This window comes from Gastrolobium bilobum, unplaced genomic scaffold (assembly GCF_033153095.1).
Source record: "Gastrolobium bilobum isolate Gb01-03AN ecotype WA unplaced genomic scaffold, APGP_CSIRO_Gbil_v1 utg609, whole genome shotgun sequence".
Lineage (NCBI taxonomy): Eukaryota > Viridiplantae > Streptophyta > Magnoliopsida > Fabales > Fabaceae > Gastrolobium > Gastrolobium bilobum.
Window position 1 is genome coordinate 382,359 of NW_026899102.1, and position 21,411 is coordinate 403,769.

Consider the following 21,411-nt stretch of genomic DNA (forward strand, 5'->3'; position numbering starts at 1 on the left):
CGTAAGTTAAAACTTACTTTCAGCCAACATTTATACAACAGGGTCGTGGTAACATTGATGGTTTTGAGTTTTTTTCAACTAATAACACAGGCAGGACACAAGATATCAACTTAAGAATACAAGGTAAACCAAACTACACAACTAATATTTGGCGACAAAAGCTACATTCCGGCTAGAATTAACTCAATATAAGAAAGCAACTACTTTGAACCCCTTCGGGCACCTCTAACTATGTACATCAAATAAGCAGTAAAGGAACAATGTGCAACTTCGTGGATGACATTCTCAAATTGCTTGTAGTTGGCCATGATGGATCCTTACGTCATATTTAATCAAATCATATTATATGATTATCATGACAATCTTAGTAGTCTGCTTTGCATCATCTTCTTCCAAGCCAATTTACACAAAAACCTGCAAGTGGAAAACACTCTGATTCTGTAGTGTAAGGATTTCCCCATCAGTTTCTGCCATTTGTGTATTGTGACACTGATTTCCAGGCTAAGAGAAGATACTAAACAGGAATGACATCAGCATTTTGATTATCCTCACATGTCAATATAAGGCCTTCAACGTAGGTTGGCAAAAGGCAGCGGATCCATTGACAGCCTGTTGAGACAGGCTCAGCAGAAGGAACAATCATGAGCACATTATCATGCCTACGAACAACTCCCATCACACTTACAGTACAACCTTCTTTGATGTACCTACGCATTCCCCAAGTTTACTTACTAAGTACCAAAAATAGCAATTAAAAAGTAAATTGTAAAAACAGAAAAAATAAAACGTTTAGGTGCATGATGAAAATAGTAAACCACAGAATAATGCAGTCCATACCCTTCCTTTAGGCGCATTATCCGATCATCAATAGAGAGTTTGCGGTCCGCAAGCCAGCCTAAGAAATTTGGAGATAACTCTCTGTTATCCTTTGTTACTTCCATTACAGTAGTTGGTTCCACGAAAGGAGCAACCTTGGCACCAAATCCTGCTTTCACTAATGCTCTTAATCCAGACTGGAAGTCTGATATGTAGAAGTCTGCTACGTATTTCTGTCCATGTAAAAATAATAAAACTGTCGCAATTATGTAGAGTAAGAGAGACAGACCAAACCAAAAATATAAATTAAAATCCTTACATAGATATTTGGTGTGAGAATTTGTTGTAAAATGTACGGTACAAAGATATTTGGTGTAAGAATTTTCTTACGCAGGCTAACAATAATTCTGTGTTTTGGTTTCTGATAATATGATTCATTTAAAGACATGCGTGTTAATGAGTTTAATTAATCCAACTATTTTGGGCTTTACACATCTTTAGGTGGATTGGTGTGGTTGGGCAGCATAAGCGTAGGACTTGATCCAACTGAAGCCTGTGATGGTAGGGCTTTTTATGATTTGTTTAAATAGGCTAGGTTACTTTTAAGTGAGCATCCACTGTAGTGTTTTTGCTATTCCTACTCAACGGAATCTGACACTTCCAGATTTATTTACCTTGTGTATCTTTAGTTCATATGACTACGTAGAAATATCTTATATTTAAATTATGGCACGAGTGAAGTATAAGAAAATAATACATGTTAAAAGATACCCAGTAAGTGGAGACATATGAAGTAACAGAAAATGTAGTAGTCTTGGCAGTGATGATTTCAACATGTTTCTGGTCTCTAATGTTCATTCAAATCATATCATATCAACCCTCCTTAAGCATATTCAAATTTAGGCAAATTACATTGACCGGCAGTTACATCATTAAAAATTATATATGCAACGGCATGGGGCCACAAGCTAAAGAATTGAAATAATATTTGACCTTGCCAGTACTAGTCCACACCCAATTCTCAGTGGGAATCAAACACTGCACTGAACTCTAAGGTCTCCTTAATTTTAAGCTGCTATACAATTTCTTCCCTACAAATCAATTTGTTATTCCTTAAGCATCTAGTCATTGTACATTTTAGGTACCAATCAAGTCAATGTAGGTCTGTATGCATAAGTGGTTTCTCTCTCTTATCAAATTGTTCTTGATCTCGAATCAGTACACATAAGCATAAATGAAGTAGTTGAACAAACTAACCTCAGAGTATCTAGAACCCCAAGAGAAGCAACGGTGTTTAGGATTCGCTGATTTCCCGCCCAATCCTTTATATTCATATAATTCTGTGGAGACATATACACATCTAGGTACTCTTTGGTAGGATGACTCCAAAGGAATACTGCCACAGGTTACAACCTACAGGAAAAGACAAGATGCATGTAAAAATATATTATAGAAGTCATGCCATATTATTTTCCTCCAGCCAAGGCTATTAAAAATCCATATTTTTTAACTTGAATTACACCAGAGCTGTATCAATGAGGCAACTCCTTCCCATAAGACTGTAAGAAACAAAATATCCGAGTACAAAATTTCCGGAAAATTAGCATGTCTAATAGGCCACAGACACATCAAGTTTAGTATAGGACATTATCATCCATATACAGAACATCCTATTTGAGTACATTGTAGCGCTAATGTAAGAAATGAACAAACAATTAAGAGTAAGTGGTGAACCTGTTCAGGAAGTATGATTCAAACAATTAAGAATATAACAACCTGATAAGCATGATATATCCACAATGACATGAAGAAGATTTTGCCCTGCAGCCTGCTACTTAAATGGCAACCAGGAAACCATAAGGTGAGAAGAGAGAAAAAGAAAGGGAAGGGCAGGTGAAGCAAATGCAAGAAGAACTACTTAAATGCTGTGCAATTCTGCAGCAAAACAAACTTCCCTAAATACCACAAAGCAGTAGAATCCAAGAAGCCAAGGTTAGTATTCAGTTACTTTTGCAAAGAAATATGATTACGTGGCAACCAATTTTTGTAGCAAGGCAAAAAGTTTCCTAATTCTGACCTTTATGGAGAAGCAAATATCTGATCCTTACTTAGTCCACCACATAAATGCACATTATATATCATTATCCCTGACCACCCACCATCTACGCTGAATTCATGAGGTTACCATTATCAAAAACTTAAGTTTCTGGACTAAGAAAATGATTCCACACCGTGCAAGTTAACTTTTCCATTTTGAGCAATTTTTTAGCCCCTCCTTTTGTTTGCAAGATCACTAAAGCATATTTATACATCTATATTAGAACAAAATTTCTTTTGGGTACATATATTAGAACTATATTTACTAGCTTAAATACTGATATTCAAGGCTCCAGCTACCCTGGCAGAGAAACATTCAGTATATAGGACAACTACATAAGTGGTCGCAATCACCATGGCCAAATCCATTCGTCATATAAGTATCAAACCCATACCAAAATCCCCTACCTAACAATAAATGATTTTTTAAAATAAAAAAAAACCATCCTCTCCACCACACTCTCAACTCATCTTAAAATGAAAAAAAAAAAAAAAACTTTGATCATAAATAAATAATGTTAGCTCAACAAAATAAATAATTTAGCATCAAGAAGAAGAATGATAATTATCAGATAACATTAGTTAGCATTAATGAGTGATTATAATCCAAAAGAGAAAAGTTAAAGAGAGAAAATTACCCCAGTAACCTTGACGTACTGTCCATCAATGGCACCTCTAAGCTCAGCATCAGGGTACCTCTTGACAAACCCTAAAAGCCCTTGTCTTCCCCAAACACAGTTCCAAGTGATCAAAACCACAACCGGCACGATAATCGCCCCCAGAGCCACCAAGATCACCGCTTTCTTCACTGCCACCATCAGAAACACCCCAACAAGCAAACTCATTGCCACCACCACCATAAACACCCACACCACCGCCCTCGACACCCTAAACCCCACCTTCACCTCCTCACCCAGGCTCGTCACCGCCGACCCATACACCGCCTTCCCCACCGACCCGGATTGCTCCAGCTGACCCGACCTCCTCCCACCACCACCCGAAACCCCAATCGGGCCGGATCCTACCGGACCCGACGTTATGAGACCCGTGGGATGCAGAGCTATCGGGCCGGACCCGGATGATTTCCTCGACATGGGACCCGAACCGCTTGTCCTTCCTGCTGGACCCGAATTGGGTCCGGATCTCACTGACCCGCTGTTGTGCTGAGAGGAAGAAGAGGGACGCGAAGGTTTGATATCAACGCCAGGGATGTCGAGCATTTTTCCGAGCTCGCCGGATTTCTTGGGGTCGCCGCCGGTGTACGGAACTGAGCGTGACATCATTGTCGGCTGGCGCTCCTTGAGCTGTTCGGGTCGACCCGAGACATAGAGGCCACTGCTGAGCTGGTGTGAAGGAATTCGGGTCCCCATTTGAAAAAAGCAAGTAGCTTTCACAACAGTGAGTGGTGAGGTTCTTGTTCTTGTTGTTACACCACTTTGGGTGTGTGAGTGAAAGGACTCAAAGGAGTGTGAGTGAGTAGGTGGTGCAAGTGGAAGAAGAAGAAGTGGGGGTGTAACAACTAAGAAGGTGGGAAGGTTTCAATGGAATTGCAGAAATGGGGTTGAGGTTTGTGATAATGACATCTGTATCCCAAGTCTCTTGAATGCTCTAATAATGTTGGGGTTGTGGTTGGTATATAACTTTGTTGCTGGTTTTATTTGCAAGTTTCATGTTTTTCATTGTCCCCACACTTTCTATTCATTTTACCTCCTTACCCTTTTTGTTATCTTCTTTCTTTCTTTCTTTTTTCTCTCTTTCATATTCTTTCTCTCTGTTTGTTTGCCTCTCTAAAAGTTTCAAACCAAGAGACCAAATTACAGCAGGACCCAAATATGGTAATTATATATTCTGATATAATGATGTCTTCGTTGTCTTGTTCCTGCATTTGGTTCAAGCCATGCCTTGTTTTCATATCTTGACACCAGAAATATCAATTGAATTGATTTGTTATGTTTATAATAATTGGGATTTGATTTATATGTTTTTTTAATTCCAGGAATCGTAATTTTCTGTTTTCATAATTAATAACTGTAAATTTTAAATAAATAGAATTAGGCTGCAAATATTTTAAGTTATTTTACAAATCTTTATTAATATTTTGTAAAATAACTTGACTTTTTGCACGAAATTGACTTTACAAGGTTTTATTATATTTGATTGATATTCTTAAAATATATATTTACTGTAACATTCTTTATATAATCAATTAATTACTCACTTGATTCTATATAAACGGTGTATTAAACTTGTATCATAATAGGCTATTTTATAAGCTTCAGATTTTAGTTTTAATATAATTATTTTAAATTAATCATTAATTAAGCTAACTATATTATAACATAATACAATAAAGGTGTCTTTGAATTAACTAAAACTTTTTCCCCCATCAAATTTAAGAGTGCATTTTTTCCATTAACCTGATACAATTATAAGAATTAACTATTTTTTTTTTAGATACACAGTTGTCAATATAGGAACTAAGAAGCATTCCTCTTTAATCACTATACCAATCCACTTACATTAACATTCCAACAAGTTGATTGTTCTGAATTGGAATTGTTTAGTTTGTTTAGTACGCACAACTCCATTTCTTTTCAAAACTTTCATGTCATCCTCTCACGGAGAAAGTAATAAGGCATTAAGAAAAAAAGTTCTATTATGGATTGGGTCCTACTGCATAGATTCTCCATTTGAAGGAAGATTTTTCGGCCTCTTATCATGGCCTCCATGCACAAATGATGGGTACATAAGGCAAGGATGTAAATTCCAATGGCTCATCGGCAATAAAAGCAATTCATTCAATTGCAGGTGTGGGACCAATCAAAGTTACTCTCTGGCAATACTAGTAGATCAACGATTCCCATCAACTGCCCACAACTGGAAGCTCCTTTTAGTGTTATTTGCAACAAGGTTCCAAAGGTGCATACCCTAAAAACAGGATATAGGACCCCTCTTTCAAATAAAATTGTAAAAAATTAATTTAATTCAAAAATTTAAGTTGTTAGGTGATGTTATATTAATGGTTTTATATATCTTTAACATATTCCTCACAAAAGAGTTCATCGAACTTAAAAGGTGAATGATGTATCAGACCCAACTTACGTGTGCTAAAAAATTCTACAAAGAAAATAGGAAGCGGCGAGGATCGAACCCAGAACATGTAAAGAAGTAATTCAAATCAAAAATTTAAAAACTTACATGTGCTAAAAAATTCTACAAAGAAAATGAAAGGCAACGAAGATCGAACCCAAAAGAACCAATTCAACCAAAAAATTTAAAGAGTTAGTTAAGACTACATTGATAGTTTTATATATCTTTAACAGTAGCATTATTTTCATCAAAATGGGATGGATTTATTATCTAGCAAACTATGGGTATAAAATTTGGAGTAATGTAATCAGTATCACCCTCCAAACAGTTGGGAGGTTGATGAAGTGGTTATTAATAAATAATAATACCTTTTGTTTTTGGGATTTGTCAGCATAATACAATAAGTTCCCTTAGTTTCAGAACAATTTCACTTATAATGTTAAGTTGATTTCTTTCACTTAATATCACAACACATATAAAGACATCTTAGTTAAAAATTAAAAAGAATATTAGTAATTAAATAAATATTTAATAACTATAAGTAAACCGCATAATAACACAATTTGTTTTGTTTTCCTTTTTAATTTTTGGTGCTAAATCAATCAAATTAATTATTATTATTATTATCATTATATAAAGGAAAATAGTATATGGTGTTTGATTTTTTCATGTTGCATGAAAATTTAATTATCATGTTGTGACTTTTTAATTTGCATGCAAAGTTTTTTTTTTTTCTCTTTTTAATAAATATGAGATTCACTATTAGTTGAGTCTCAACATGAGAATTGTTGAATTCTTATGCAACACGAGAAAATATTTTTAGTATATACTTATAATTACTGTTAGTCAGATTCCCGCCATGCTAATGTGGCATGTGGAGGTCAAAATAGTAAATGCGCATCACAGTGGAAGTCGGTGCAGAGATAGATGCGGCTTACAGTTTTCGAAAGGACGAAAATATCCTTTGCACTGAAGGGTGCTGAATTGCTATTTTTCGTAGTTGCAAAAGATGCGAGCGTGGAAGACAAATGCCTTCTCGTTTTATTGGGTGTGTCAATGACTCAATTTGGATCATAATCCATGATAATGACTAATGAGTCACTTTATTTATTATTGGGACATTCGGTTTGTGCTTTTTTATTTGGTAACAAAAAGTTTAGGTGTGTTTTTTTACCTCCGGAAGTTTGAGGGCATTAATTAAAGGGTAAATTGTGTGTTATTTTAAAGGAGGTAAAGTTGTGTCATTTTAAGTGAGAGAAAGAGATAGATAAAGGAAGAGAGAGAGTGAACAAAAAAAATAAAAGTGTGAGTCCCACCTCTTTGTGAAAGTAAAATGATATAAGTTATGTAATTTAAAAGGACAAAATATTTTTCCCTTAATTAAATGATTTAATAACAAACCAAGAGGAGTTTAAAACCAACGGTCCAACACTATTAGGGGTGTTCATCAACCGATCCAAACCGATTCAAACTGCGGTAACCGAACCGAAAAACCGAAAACCGAAAAAAAACCGCAAATTTTAATTGGATTTGATCGGTTTTTGGATGGGTTGATGAAAACCGATCCAATCCAAACCGATCCAATATATTAATTCCCCTCTACCTACTTGGGTTTTTCCCTAATCATAGCTCAAAAATTTCTAATCCCAAGACCCATTAATCCATCAACTAATTAACCCAAGAAAAAAATCTAGTCACATCTCAGCAATAAAATTTGATCTTTATAAACCTTCATATCTCATTGCCCAAAAAAAAAATTATATTATAGTTTACTAATGCTTTTGTATTTCAAAAATAAATAAATTACAAAGCCAATATATACAAAGATGTAATTTGCACAATAATTAAGAAATAAATTTTGGAATTTTCAAAAAACCGAAAACCGATCCAATCCAAACCGAAAAAAATTGGATTGGATCGGATCGGATTTGAAAAAAAATCCAAACCGAATGGATGATTATATGATCAAACCGAAAGGATTGGATCGGATGATTTTTGCTTCCAAAACCGATCCAATTCAGACCGCGAACACCCTTAAACACTATTGTCACAATGTTGTAATATGAGTAAACCAAGCCATAAAATTTTTAATTAGTGTGCAATGATATTTCATATTAATAGGATTGTGCAAAATAACCGAACCAAACCCAACCTAACAATATTTTTTTTCTAAACTAATTTTAAGAATCGAACTAGTTTTACAAATTCGTTCAAAAAATCAAATCGAATCAAAAGAATCGATTTAGAAAAATAGTTCAAAATTGATTCATAACAAGTTATAAATTATGAACTGATTTTAAACATGGATTAGTTTTAAAATATTTTCAAATTGATTCCGAAAAAATAAAATCAATTCAAATTAAATTAAATAGTTCATTTTAAAGAACCGAATCAGTTTAAACAGTTCAATTCGATTTGGAGAAAAAAAATCAGTTCAAATTACCATGCACGCCCTTATTTCATAGGTTACAAAATGACATACACAAACATTACTTATTTTTAAACTCAAACAAAAGAAAAATATAATTTTTAAAGCAATAAAAGAAAAACTACCTTATTCACAATCATCAAAATTGTGGAAATCCCTTCCTAATAATTAACTTTCCCCTTAATTATTTAACCTATAATACTTGTTCAAGATTAAAATAAAACGATCTAAACATGACAATGAACCACTTTACTATTCATTATGTATTGTCTTAATATCACGGTGCTATTGATTGCAAAAACAAAACAAAAAAACGAGGGTGTTCCCCCCCCCCCCCCCCCCCCCCCCAAGCTAGTTTAGAACTTTTTAAACAAGAATAATTGACAAATATTATTTATATAATATAAATATATCTGTCTAAAAATTATAAGAAAAACAATCGGGATGGATCAACACGACTCCTTTTATCTCAGCTGAAAAAAGAGAGAGACCATTTTTATCAACTCAAAGTGTTTTATCCCAATTTCAAATTATAAACTAATCACTTAACCTAAATACATTCATTATACTATCACCTGCTGGTCATCCACTTTTTAATAACGACTGTCCTCACTTCTTAAAATTTGTGGTTCAAACATTGACGTAATGAATAAGCCCACTCCCAAGTCAACAAAAACAAGGTTCCACTTTAACTCAAATAAAAGATTCGGGTTGAATTATGAATTAAGCATGTGCTTTTACTCACTATAACTGCACATGTGATTTTGGGTTGAATTAAAATCAATGCATTAGGTTAGCTAACAAAGTAGAACATTTAAATGCATTATTATACACATTTAATAAATATAGCATGTTGCGTAGATAAATATTAATATATTTAACTTTTTTTTATGCAATTGTGAGAATTAAACACCTAACCTAATACAAGTAACTTATATTTATTTCAAACCCCTCACCACTAGATCAATCCTAGTGGTTTATATATTTAACTACTTTAAAATACTAATTTCGTGATGAAAATTATCTCCAATAATGTTAAAACTACGTCGTTTTGAGAGTTGGAGAATTAATAAAGGGTATTTTGATAAAATTTGTATAATATATATAAACAAACAAATTTTTTAAATTATACTTTATTTATTCTTTCAATTCCCAAAATAATGTAATTTTGAAATTATTGAAAATAATTTTATCTAATGTGACAGGAGAAATATTTTTGCCTAAAATGATATATTGATAACAAGGCAAAGCATAAGAATTTTTACCATGTGAAAATTGTAAGATTTATACAACAATTATGTTGTACAAGAACTAATACTTGTATAATTAAATTAATAAATCAGTACCTTGTTTGACTATTGTAATTAATATTTAACCAAAAATTTAAATTTTTGAGATTGTATTCGTTAGAATATTTCTAGAAGTTTGGTTATAATGAATAATTACGTAATTTAAGAAATGAGCTAAAAATTAGTATGAAAATCCTTATCATAATATAAAAAAAGAATAAACACCCATTTTAGAATTCAAAAGTACAAGGGTTATCAGTTTAATTATTCAATAATAAATACATTGAAATGATTCTTTAACAACAATTTTTTATTTTAATGAATTCTTTTGGAAGATGAAATTGATAACCATAAATAAGAAATTTACCTGTTATAATAATATAGTACGTACTTCTTTAGTAATAGTTTAAAAATATTACTTTTTGATAAAATGTTTTTACTAACATATATTTACCCAAATTCAAGTTATATCACGCCTTATATATGTTTCAATATTTCTTTTTATTGTCCCTCGAAAATAAAGGGACAACAAAGAAGGAAGATTGCATTATGAGGATTATTTGAACATTTTACATTACAAATTCACCAATTAAAATGTCTCAATACTATTTAATCTTATATTAATTGTGCTGATTCTTATTTTTATACGACTCATAAATTTAATTATGCCTAGACACACCCAAAAAAATCTGATTTAATTCACTGAGTACTTTATTCTTACGTATTCTTAATTGATTATATTTTTTCTCTTTCTTTTAAGGAATTTTTCACATGTGATTCACTTGGTAGTTTTGTGATATACATGTATGGGATGATTCTTCCACGAATATTTTTTTTTTCATTTTCAGGATTTGAACTCGAAATATCTAATTAATAAGAATAAGTTTCTTGTCACTTGAAATAATGTTTGTTGATTCTATTAACATCACTTTCCTACTAAGTCTTTTTTAATCAAGTCTTTTAATAGAGGCAAATATTTTCAACACAACTCACTCACACAACACAAATATAATATGAAAAATTAGTTTTCAAGTTGAGTTATTTTTAAATTTGTGTCTTGTTCATGTTAAATTTGTGTCATGTCCTGTCTTCTTCTCACACGGTATAAGTATAACATTGAAAATTTATATCATGTTTGCATTAAATTTATGAAAAAAGTGTGTGTCATTTTAAAGGATGTAAAATTATGTCATTTTAAGAGAGAGAAAAAGATAGATAAAAGAGGAGAGAGAGTTGACAAAAAAATAAAGGTGTGAAAATCACCTCTTTGTGAGAGTGAAAGGATATAAATTATGTCATTTAAAAGGATAAATATTTTTTCCTAAATTTATATAGTATCTTGTTCATCTTAAAAAAAAATCTTATAAAATTTCTATATATTTTAAAATATAAAATTAATATTTACTTAAAATATTAAGATTGACACCCCCACAATTATTTTTAGTTCATTATTTATTTCTTTAGCATACCAACCTTTGGTTTTGCTTTTATCGCCCTACTTAGTTTTTGGCTTTTTGTGTGTGTGTAGGGTGTTAGATTCAAAGGTTTTATAAGAGTTACGTTGTAGGAAAAATGATTGTGTTATGTTATAGAGATACGTTTTGCGTGTCGTAACTTTTTTTTTCTTCTTCAAAACATGTGGGTCCCATAAAATATTGTATGTGTAGAAAACTTTTTGTGATCATGTTAAATGACGAAAGCAAACCCTAGACTCAATTAAGGAAACATTCTCACTTAAGTTTGTCATTAGTCATTTGGACTGAATTAGAGAAGTGTAAAGACCCCATTTTGAAATAGCTTTTGAATATTTAAAGTCCAACTCCAACCCCTTTCGGATTTCCTGTGTATAGAAAAGTATGAAAGGATTGAATGATAAGTGTTGTATTGCTTTGTGGCAGATAGCCAATTATATATACAAATGACAACAAACTGAAACAAACGATAACAAACTATCGTAACAATACTAATACTATCGTAACAATACTATATGGAGAACAAACAAACTATCTTAACCAAACTATACAGATACAAGATATTAACAAACTCTTCCTAAAGACTTGGTCTTCATTAGTTGAAGAATAAGATCAAAGGTGATCTTATCCTAACACTCCCCCTCAAGTTGGAGCATGTAATGAAGAAATGCCCAACTTGCTGCGAAGAAAATCGAATTGCTTCATGCCAAGAGCTTTGGTAAAAATGTCTGCAATCTGCTGATCGGAACGAACATAAGAAGTAGCGATTGTATTCGTAAAACATGATCTCGCACAAAATGACAATCGATTTCTATATGCTTGGTGCGTTCGTGGAACACTGGATTAGCAGCTATTTGCATAGCAGATTGGTTATCACAATGTAAAAGCATTGGCTGTGAATGGGGAACATCAAGAGAGTTTAAGAACGATTTGATCCATAATAACTCAGCTGTGGCTGCTGCCATTGCGCGATATTCAGCCTCTGCAGAGGAGCGTGACACTGTAGGCTGTTTCTTTGTTTTCCAAGAGATAGGGGAAGTGCCTAACATAATAAAATAGCCTGTGACTGATCGCCTGGTAAGTGGACAGCTAGCCCAATCGGAATCAGAATAAGCTCGAAGAAGAAGGTCATTTTCTGATTGAAGCAGTAATCCTTGACCGGGGTTAGCTTTTATGTATCGCAAAATACGTAAGACAGCTTCATATTGAGCTTCGGTGGGATTCTGCATGAATTGCGATAAAACATGGACGGAGTAGCTTAACTCGGGTCTGGTAATAGTCAGATAAACTAGACGTCATATGAGCCTTCTGTACCGTGCTGGATCCGAGAAAGTGGGACTTTCTGTAATAGCAAGTTTATGATTTGTTTCAAGAGGAAAGTCACAAGGTTTGCATGCAAGGAGGCCAGCATCTTCCAATATGTCGAGAGCATATTTTCGTTGGCTTAGAAAGAGACCAGAAGAACTGTGAGCCATTTCTATTCCAAGAAAATATTTTAAAATCCCCAAATCTTTGATATGGAAGCATGAATGGAGGAAAGTTTTGACAGCATTGCATGTGGTTGCACCATCCCCAGTTAAGATAATATCATCAACATAGATGAGAAGAGCGATGAAGTGACCATTCTTGTGTAAGGTGAATAGAGTATAATCAGCCTTAGATTGAGTAAAACCGTAGGACTCAAGAGATGACCGCAACGTAGCAAACCAATTTCTGGGGGACTGTCGCAATCCATAGAGTGATTTATATAAGCGGCATACTTGATGGGGTTTGTGATGCTGGAAGCCTTGAGGAACTCGCATATAAACTTCCTCTTTAAGATCTCCGTGTAAGAAGGCGTTTGTAACATCTAACTGGTATAATTTCCACTTCTTGGCAACTGCTACTGCCAGAAGTGTCCTCACACTAACCATCTTTGCTACAGGAGCATATGTGTCAAAGTAATCTTCGCCAGGTATTTGATTATTACCAGCAATTACCAGCCGTGCTTTGAATCGCTCCACAGTACCATCTGAATTGTATTTGATGCGGTAGACCCACTTACAAGGGATTGCACGTTTACCAGGTGGCAAAGAAGTAAGCTCCCATGTTTTGTTTTGCTCAAGTGCATCAATTTCCTTTCGCATTGCTAAACGCCATCGTTCATCTGTGATAGCTTCTTTGAATGATTTAGGTTCGACTCCAGAAGAAATGGCAGCAAGAAACTGTTGATGTTCGGGAGAAAATTTAGAACAAGAAACAAAGTTAGCAATGGGATAAGGAATACCTGAGGATAGACTGGAGGAGGTAGAAAAGGCTGCTGGATTATGTGCTATGACATTGGTGCATGTATAATCCTTGAGATATTTGGGAGGATGGCGAGAACGGTGACCACGACCCAAAGTTTCTGATGCAGTAGTTGATGGTATTTGAGACTGTTCATGTTGGTCGACTAGATTATCTGATGTAACAGTTCCTGGTAGTATGGATTGTTCATAGTGTGCAACCAAAGGTAAAGAGCGTTGGTCAACATCTGCAGGAGTTGTAGGATGTGGTGCAATTTCGCAATCAACTGATTGAGTGGAAGAAGATGTGTCATGTGCAGCCGGTGTTGGTTCTGCTTCAACATGAGACTGCATCAGTTGGGAAACTTCAATGTTGGTAGGAGTTTCTGTTTGGGTTTCATAGGGAAAGATGGTTTCTTCAAATACCACATCTTTAGAGACAAATATGGTCTGTGTATCAAGGTTATAAAGCCTCCATCCTTTCTTGCCAAAAGGGTATCCCAGAAACAGGCATCGGACTGACCTTGCAGCAAACTCGTCTGACGATTTGGGACGTGGATGAGCATAACAAAGGCATCCGAAGACACGAATGTGATCGTAGTTTGGTGTACGATTAAAAAGGCGTTCAAATGGAGTCTGTCCTTGAAGAAGAGGTGTCGGGGTCCTGTTGATTAGATGAACAGCAGTGAGAACACATTCTCCCCAAAATTCAATGGGAAGATGAGCTTGAAAGCGTAGTGCCCGTGCTACATTCAAAATGTGTCTGTGTTTCCGTTCGACTCGTCCATTTTGTTGTGGTGTGTCCACACATGACGTTTGGTGTATAATCCCCATGTCTGAGTAAACCTTACGAAGATTAGTAGCACAGAACTCTGAACCATTGTCAGATCGTATTATTTTGACATTGGCATTGAACTGAGTACGAACCATCAAGAGAAACTGAGATAAGTATTGGAACGTTTCAGTTTTAGTCTTCATTAAATAAACCCAGACATTTCGGCTAAAATCATCCACAATAGTTAAAAAATATCTTGCACCAGTTAAAGAAGCAGTTTGATATGGACCCCATATGTCACAATGAATAAGATCAAAACATGAAGTAGTTTTATTAATGCTAACAGGAAATACAGTGCGAGTTTGTTGTGCTCTAAGGCAAATATCGCATACTGAAGAAGAAATTTCCTTATGTTTATTCATTGTAACAAAAGGGAGAAAATGCAAGGACTGAAATGACGGATGACCCAAGCGACGATGCCAAATATCTGCAGTCTGTTGTTTTTTAGCAGTACATGCAGTAAAGGAGGATCTTTTATTTAAGGAGTCATGCACATAAACACCAGCCTGCAATCTACCCAGTCCAATCTTGATCCTCGTTGTGGGGTCCTGCAATTCACATCCAGTGTGAGTAAAAGAAATAATGCAATTTGTATCAGCAAGTAATTGAGCAACTGAGATAAGATTGCATTTTAATTGTGGAACATATAACACATCCTGAAGAATAATATTGGATGTCAACTGAAAAATTCCTCGTTGAACTGATACGAGTTGATCACCATCTGGTAAGCCTATGGAAGTAGGTGGAATGGATTCAACATTCGAGATTAATTGAAGATTCCCAGTCATGTGTTGAGAAGCACCACTATCCACTAACCAGGTGTAATTTGGAATGTGCTTACCAGAAAGTGTTGTAGTATTAGCAGAGGGTGTAGAGGGAGAGACAACCATGTTGGCAATCTGCTGAAGAATCTCAGGAGTCAGATTTGGAACGAAATTCGGGTTGGAAAACGTAGGTATGGCAGCTGCAGTTTGTGGTGCAGGAGAACTAATTGTGTAGTTCCTTTTGTCATAGGGTTTGCCACGTCCTCTACCCCGACCATAGGGTGGTTTGCCATGAAGTTGGTAACATTTAGAGACATCATGGTATAGCTTACCACAGTGGCTGCATCGAACAGGATCAGAAGGTTTAAGGGTAGGTTCGATGGCTGCTTCTGATGTGAGTTTTGCATTGGTATTGTCATTGGCGGCGAAAGAATCTGAATCAGCCATGGGAAATTGGATCGTTACTGTTAAACTGATACCATATAGAAAAGTATGAAAGGATTGAATGATAAGTGTTGTATTGCTTTGTGGCAGATAGCCAATTATATATACAAATGACAACAAACTGAAACAAACGATAACAAACTATCGTAACAATACTAATACTATCGTAACAATACTATATGGAGAACAAACAAACTATCTTAACCAAACTATACAGATACAAGATATTAACAAACTCTTCCTAAAGACTTGGTCTTCATTAGTTGAAGAATAAGATCAAAGGTGATCTTATCCTAACACTGTGCAAGGAAGGTGGGTGGTCTTTTCATTCTTTTGCTTTCTTAAGCTAATCATATGTACCCCGAACTTTGGCATTACGTATCTCAATCTTACATTCATATACCCTATTCAAAAGGATTTTGAGTACAATTATGTATTGTGCCTAGCTACATAGCATATTAGTATACTATATTATAAATATAATAATTGTCTCTATTTGGTATTTTGTGCACCATTATTCATATATTTTGTTTTTTCTATCACTCTTTCTCTCCAAGCTTTCGATATCTGTTTCTCTTATGAATATACGTAGCTGAATTACGCAATATCTATCGAATAAAATATCGTCAAAAGAACATTGAGAAAAAAAAATTAATAATGTTCAAGACATTAAGACAAGAGAAGAACTAACTAATAAGACCTAACTGACGTAGCAAATTTTGTGGAGATCAATCTACTTCATATATAAATTTTGGGGCCATATATTGTAGATATGAACTTCCTTTTCAAATGATTGAAATTTTAGTTACTTTATGTAAACATCAATATACATGAACTAAGTTGACCCTATATAGATATAGCGTGACATTATCTAATGGTTTACTCCATTCTATGATAAGCTTTGATCATTTGTCAGTGAGGGTCCCTTATATTTTCCTTCTTTTTAATTTTTCTTTAATGACAGAGATTTTCTTGTTTGCTATGGGTCACTGCCAATCTTGAGAAACTGACAGTTCCTTTTTAATGTGGAACGTACGCAGAAATGCCACAACACTAAAAAATTAATTGCAACCATAGCTAAAACTAATATCCCAATTTGATTAATTCCATGTATAATTACGAGGTGTGGCTTTATTGATACATTGAGGTTTTTATGATAAATGTTACTTAAAATGCAATTGTTTGATTTTTACTTAAAGTACGTTCTGACCAAGGTTAAGCCTGTCTATGAGAAACATGATTACTAATACGTTCCTCAGCTAGCTTAATTGCATGATAAAGAGTAGATGACAATAAAATACATTAAAGAGAAAGGGTTTATTGTTAGGGTTTTATTTCTCTTATGTCACATAAGAGAAATTTTATTTTTTACTCTCACTTCGATTTTTGTGTTTTATTTTTTTCTCTTTTTAAAAAATAAAATAAAGTGAGTCCCATCATTTGTTATGAGAGTAGGAGAGAAGATTTATCTTATGTGACATAAGAAAAATAAAACCCTTATTATTATTATTTTGAGGCGGGGGGAGGGAGTTTCTTAAATAAAAAATTAATATTGAAGGAAAAGGTTAAGCCCAAAGTTAAGCCCGTCTATGAGAAGTAAATTTAATGTGTCTGGGCACACATGGTCCCAATGCACTGATACGGGACACGACACACTGATACGTTAATTATAAAAAATGTCATATTTCGACACGTTGGGACACGTTTTGATATTAAATAAAAATTTGAATATATATAATATAATTTATATTTAATACATTTAAGAGTTCATAATAAGTGATATAACTAATCAAATATTTAAATTTCATAACATAAATATAAATAAAAATAATTTTTTGTACTTTGTTAATTTTTCATATCATATTTCATAACCGAAAAAAATTAATTTATAAATTATTATTATTTATTTAGTTAATAAAATAAAATTAAGATTTAAAAAAAAACTTGTCCGAACGTGTCTGAGTGTTGACCGCGTGTCGAAAAAGGTTGACTGTGTGTCCGAAAAACGTGTCAGAACGTATCGGAGAGTTGACCACGTGTCTTCAAATGTTGACCGCGTGTCGGAACGTGTCCGTGTTGGGCACATGTCCGACTGACAAAATTTTCAAAAATTGCGGTGTCCGTGTATTGGAGGTCCCAAAAAGAGAGAGAGAAAGAGAGAATGTGATGATAAAGGAGAAAGAGAGAAACAGATCACCGAATTAATTTTTATCTATGAGAAACTTGATCAATAATACTTTCCTCAGCTAACTTAATAAGCCTGTCTGTCTAGTTTTTCTCAAATTAGAAAGACTAAGGGTCCATTTGATTGTATTTTGATTTTTCTTATTCTTAAAACTGTTTTGTAAAAGAGTTATAAAAATATGTTTTTTATGTTTTTTTTTTTGTTTTAAAAATTAAAAGTCAAAATATAAAACAAAAATAACATAGACATGTTCTTTAAATTTGATTTTGAAAACAAAAAAATGGTTACATTTTTTAATTATTTTTTTTATATAATAGATCTTATCAAAAGGGTTTTTTTTTTCTTCTGAAAAATAAAAAATTGTTTTTAGAAACAATACTCAATGAGGGCCTAAGCCTTATTTTTCTTTTTTTTCCCGCCTATAGACCGTTAAAAATTAATATTAAAATAAAAGTTTTTAAAAAAATTAAATTTAATCTGAATATTATTATGAAGAGAGATCATTTGACTCCAGAGTAAGATTTATAAGTCTTACTCTCCATCCTAGCCGTTGATTTTCGTCCATTCAACGGTTATAGTTTAGGAAGTTATATTAATTAATTAACTATTAATTGCATTATAAATGACAACCGTCGATTTTTGTTCATCAACGGCTGAGATGGAGAATAAGACATTAAAGTCTTACTCTGGAGTAAAAAAAAAACCCTCTCCACTATTACTATTACTGAAAAATAATTTTACATTAAAGACTCTTTATGAATTTTTATCATAAATATAATTTTTTTTAATAATTTGCTAACTTGTAGTAACATTTTCCCGAAGTTTGGTCCTCAGGTTGTGAAATCTACAATGGGTAACAATATCGGGTTGATTAGTTGTAGTTGTTTAACTGTAACATCTATCAGTAGTTAAGTTTGTTTTACTGTTGATACTGTTCATTGTTTGCATTTTTTTATACCAGAATTGCTTTTTCTTAGTTAAAAAACATGTTTAAATTTTTGAAAAAAAATTCTATACAGGTCCCACAAATTTTTTGTCTCTTTTTTTGTACAGTGTCACTTGTATGTGAATGTAACAAAAAAATATATTTGCAGCAAAAACAAAAATATTAAATCCTTAAATTTTTTATAGTATTTAAGTAACATTTTTAAAATAAATTATAAGCCTTAAAAAATTATTTTGATATTTTCTAAAAGATAAAAATAATAGTTTCTGAAAAAATTATGTATAAATAATACTATCACGAAACTGATACAAACACACCAAAAAAATCAAATTGAAGCGTTTGTCATCGAAGAGCTTATTTGTTACGGAATTTGATGAGTTTAGTGGATTGCTTTGATATAGATTCTATTGCACAAGTCCATATTACTCATTTTCGCTTCTAATAATAGGGGAATGATCCGTTTACAAATTTTTTTACAAATACACTAAGTTCTCCTGAGAGAAAATAGTAGATAGTGTGACCTAATATTCTCTCAGAAGAAGATAATGTAGTTTATGAGAATTTGTAAACAAAAAAGTTTGTAAATATAACCATCCCATAATAACATGTTTTGAGCCCAATTCTTTCTAATTATTGCAAAAGCCTTTGACAATCCTCCCCCTTCCCTCCCTTCCCAACCATGATATGTTTGTTTATTTGAATATATTTTTAGTTATTTAGATAGATAGTTAATACGTAGATATATAAATAAAGGAAAAACAATTTCTTCTTTTAAAGGAGAAGAGCCATCTTCTGCGGTAGAGACAGTAGCTGTGGGTTCCATTTATTTTTTTTAAAAAGGAAAAGAAAAAAGCTGAGCACAGGAATCGATGTAAGAACTGTAAATTTGTTTTCAATGCAGTGACATAAGAGGCATAAACCCCATAAATAAATATAACTTGTTAGTATCTAATATCACATATACATGTGTTTTTTCTGTACCGTAAAATAATTAATCGTCCTTGCTCTAACTTCTTTAGGAGTTATTACTTCCGTAGTAGCTCAACACATCTTTTCTATTCAATTTTCTTTTGCATAAAGTTTATGCGCATAATTTCTAAATCAAGATAAAATACCAATCTCTATAATATAGTGAGATTATAGATCTTAGAATTTAGATGTGAATTTGTAATATTCAAATAATAATAATAATAAAGAAATATATATATATATATACATAGAAATAAAAATAAATAAATAATAGTAAATAAATAAATATTTAAATTATTAAATAATATAATTTATAAAAAATATATATATGGCAAGAGGTGGCACGTGAAAACACCCCTTCAAGCCAAATGTATTGGCTAGTTTAGATTGTATTGACTAGTTTAATTTTTTTTTGAAGTAATGAATAAGATTTCTTGGATTTTTATAAAAAAAAAAGACAAAATTATCATACAATATAAATACCCCCAATTGTTAGTGGTTACGTAGGAAACAAAAGAAAGGAAAACATGTAGAGAGAAAAGAAAGGAAACTGAGAGAAAGAAAAGAAAAGAAAAGAGAAAGGAGAAAGAGGAAGAGAGAAGGAAAATGAAAATGAAAAGAGAAGGGTAATATTATAGGAGCAATTCATTTTTTTATTTTCTTTCTTTTTCAATTATTTGTTTATATTTAAAGTTTTCTTTTAGTAATTTTTAGAAAACTGTGATGGTATTGTACTCTGTCAAACTCTCTTCGTAAATTTCTTCTTCTATTTGGTTTTATTTCTAACTTTACCTTTATCTTTTATTTTTATTCTTCAAATTTTAGTTTTATGAAGTTAGTTATAAGATTGATAATTCCTTTGGTATAAAATGAATATTAATACAATATGTAATATTTAATTGTATGATTTTGATGTTAACTGACTCATAAAGATTTGAACTTACACGGTAATATTATAAGGGACGCCTTACTTGGTTTGAGCTCCATTAATCATAACCTTTTGCATGCAGAGAGTCCCACAAAATTTTGGGCTTTAATAGTTTTAATTAAATATTACACAAATTTTCATATGTTTATTTTTTTGTTATTATTTTCTCATTATGAACATATTTGAGAGAATGATATTTTTCGTTATTATGGCTGGATTGGTTATAATTATAAAATCTCAATATTTTTTAGATTTATCTCACGTGTGTTCATTTTTATGCTAACTTTTCCAGAGAACAATACGCCTAGTTTCTGTTTTACTAGTGAAGGATGGGGAGTGACCATTTACTTCTTTGAGGATCGTTCAGAATTTTATATCATGCTGGGGAATCAAGAAGTGGCGGCCATATTTTATTAGGATAGGGTGGAAACTTATGCATATAGAATATACTAGACAAGACTAAAGCAGTGTACAAACTTATGACTTCAAGTAGTTAGGATGTAATCCATGTACCGAGCTGATGTAAAATAGTCTAGAATGTAGAATTAATGTAAAATAGCTAGAATGTAAAAATCTATGTACTTGACTCAAATCTATGTCCAAAGTATATTAAAAATGTTTATTTTATCATGTGTTTTAAATTATAATGATGTTTAAAATGTTTATATTTTTTTTTTTTTTCTTATTTTATCATTAAGATATTTTTAAAGAAGTAATGTGATATTTTCCATGCTAACTAGCTATATAAGGTGTTACATTTTATGATATTAAAGCCAAATGGTTCAGGTAAATAAAAGACCTAAACTATTCATATGTATTATACTTGCTCAGTATTTTTTTATAGATCATGCATACTTTGAATTATTTAGTAATGAGCCTGATCA

At 32.7% G+C, this 21,411-nt stretch overlaps 1 protein-coding gene across 1 annotated transcript; it reads right to left on the minus strand.

The window, feature by feature from the left end:
* Positions 1 to 30: 30 nt before the first annotated feature.
* Positions 31 to 4,521, minus strand: LOC133287216 (uncharacterized membrane protein At1g16860). The gene is made up of 4 exons (XM_061484776.1): positions 3,552 to 4,521; positions 2,074 to 2,229; positions 838 to 1,049; positions 31 to 707 (listed from the first exon to the last, which is right to left on the minus strand). Exons 1-4 carry the CDS (start codon positions 4,281 to 4,283, stop codon positions 515 to 517), a joined length of 1,293 nt encoding a protein of 430 aa, XP_061340760.1. The 5' UTR covers positions 4,284 to 4,521; the 3' UTR covers positions 31 to 514.
* Between the last annotated feature and the right edge of the window lie 16,890 nt (positions 4,522 to 21,411).

Coding starts and splice junctions, on each gene's coding strand:
- LOC133287216 (XM_061484776.1), bottom strand. CDS start 4,283: ATGGGGACCCGAATTCCTTCACACCAGCTCAGCAGTGGCCTCTATGTC. Junction 2,230..3,551: donor AGTACGTCAAGGTTACTGGG/GTAATTTTCTCT, acceptor CTTTTCCTGTAG/GTTGTAACCTGTGGCAGTAT. Junction 708..837: donor ATAATGCGCCTAAAGGAAGG/GTATGGACTGCA, acceptor GGGAATGCGTAG/GTACATCAAAGAAGGTTGTA.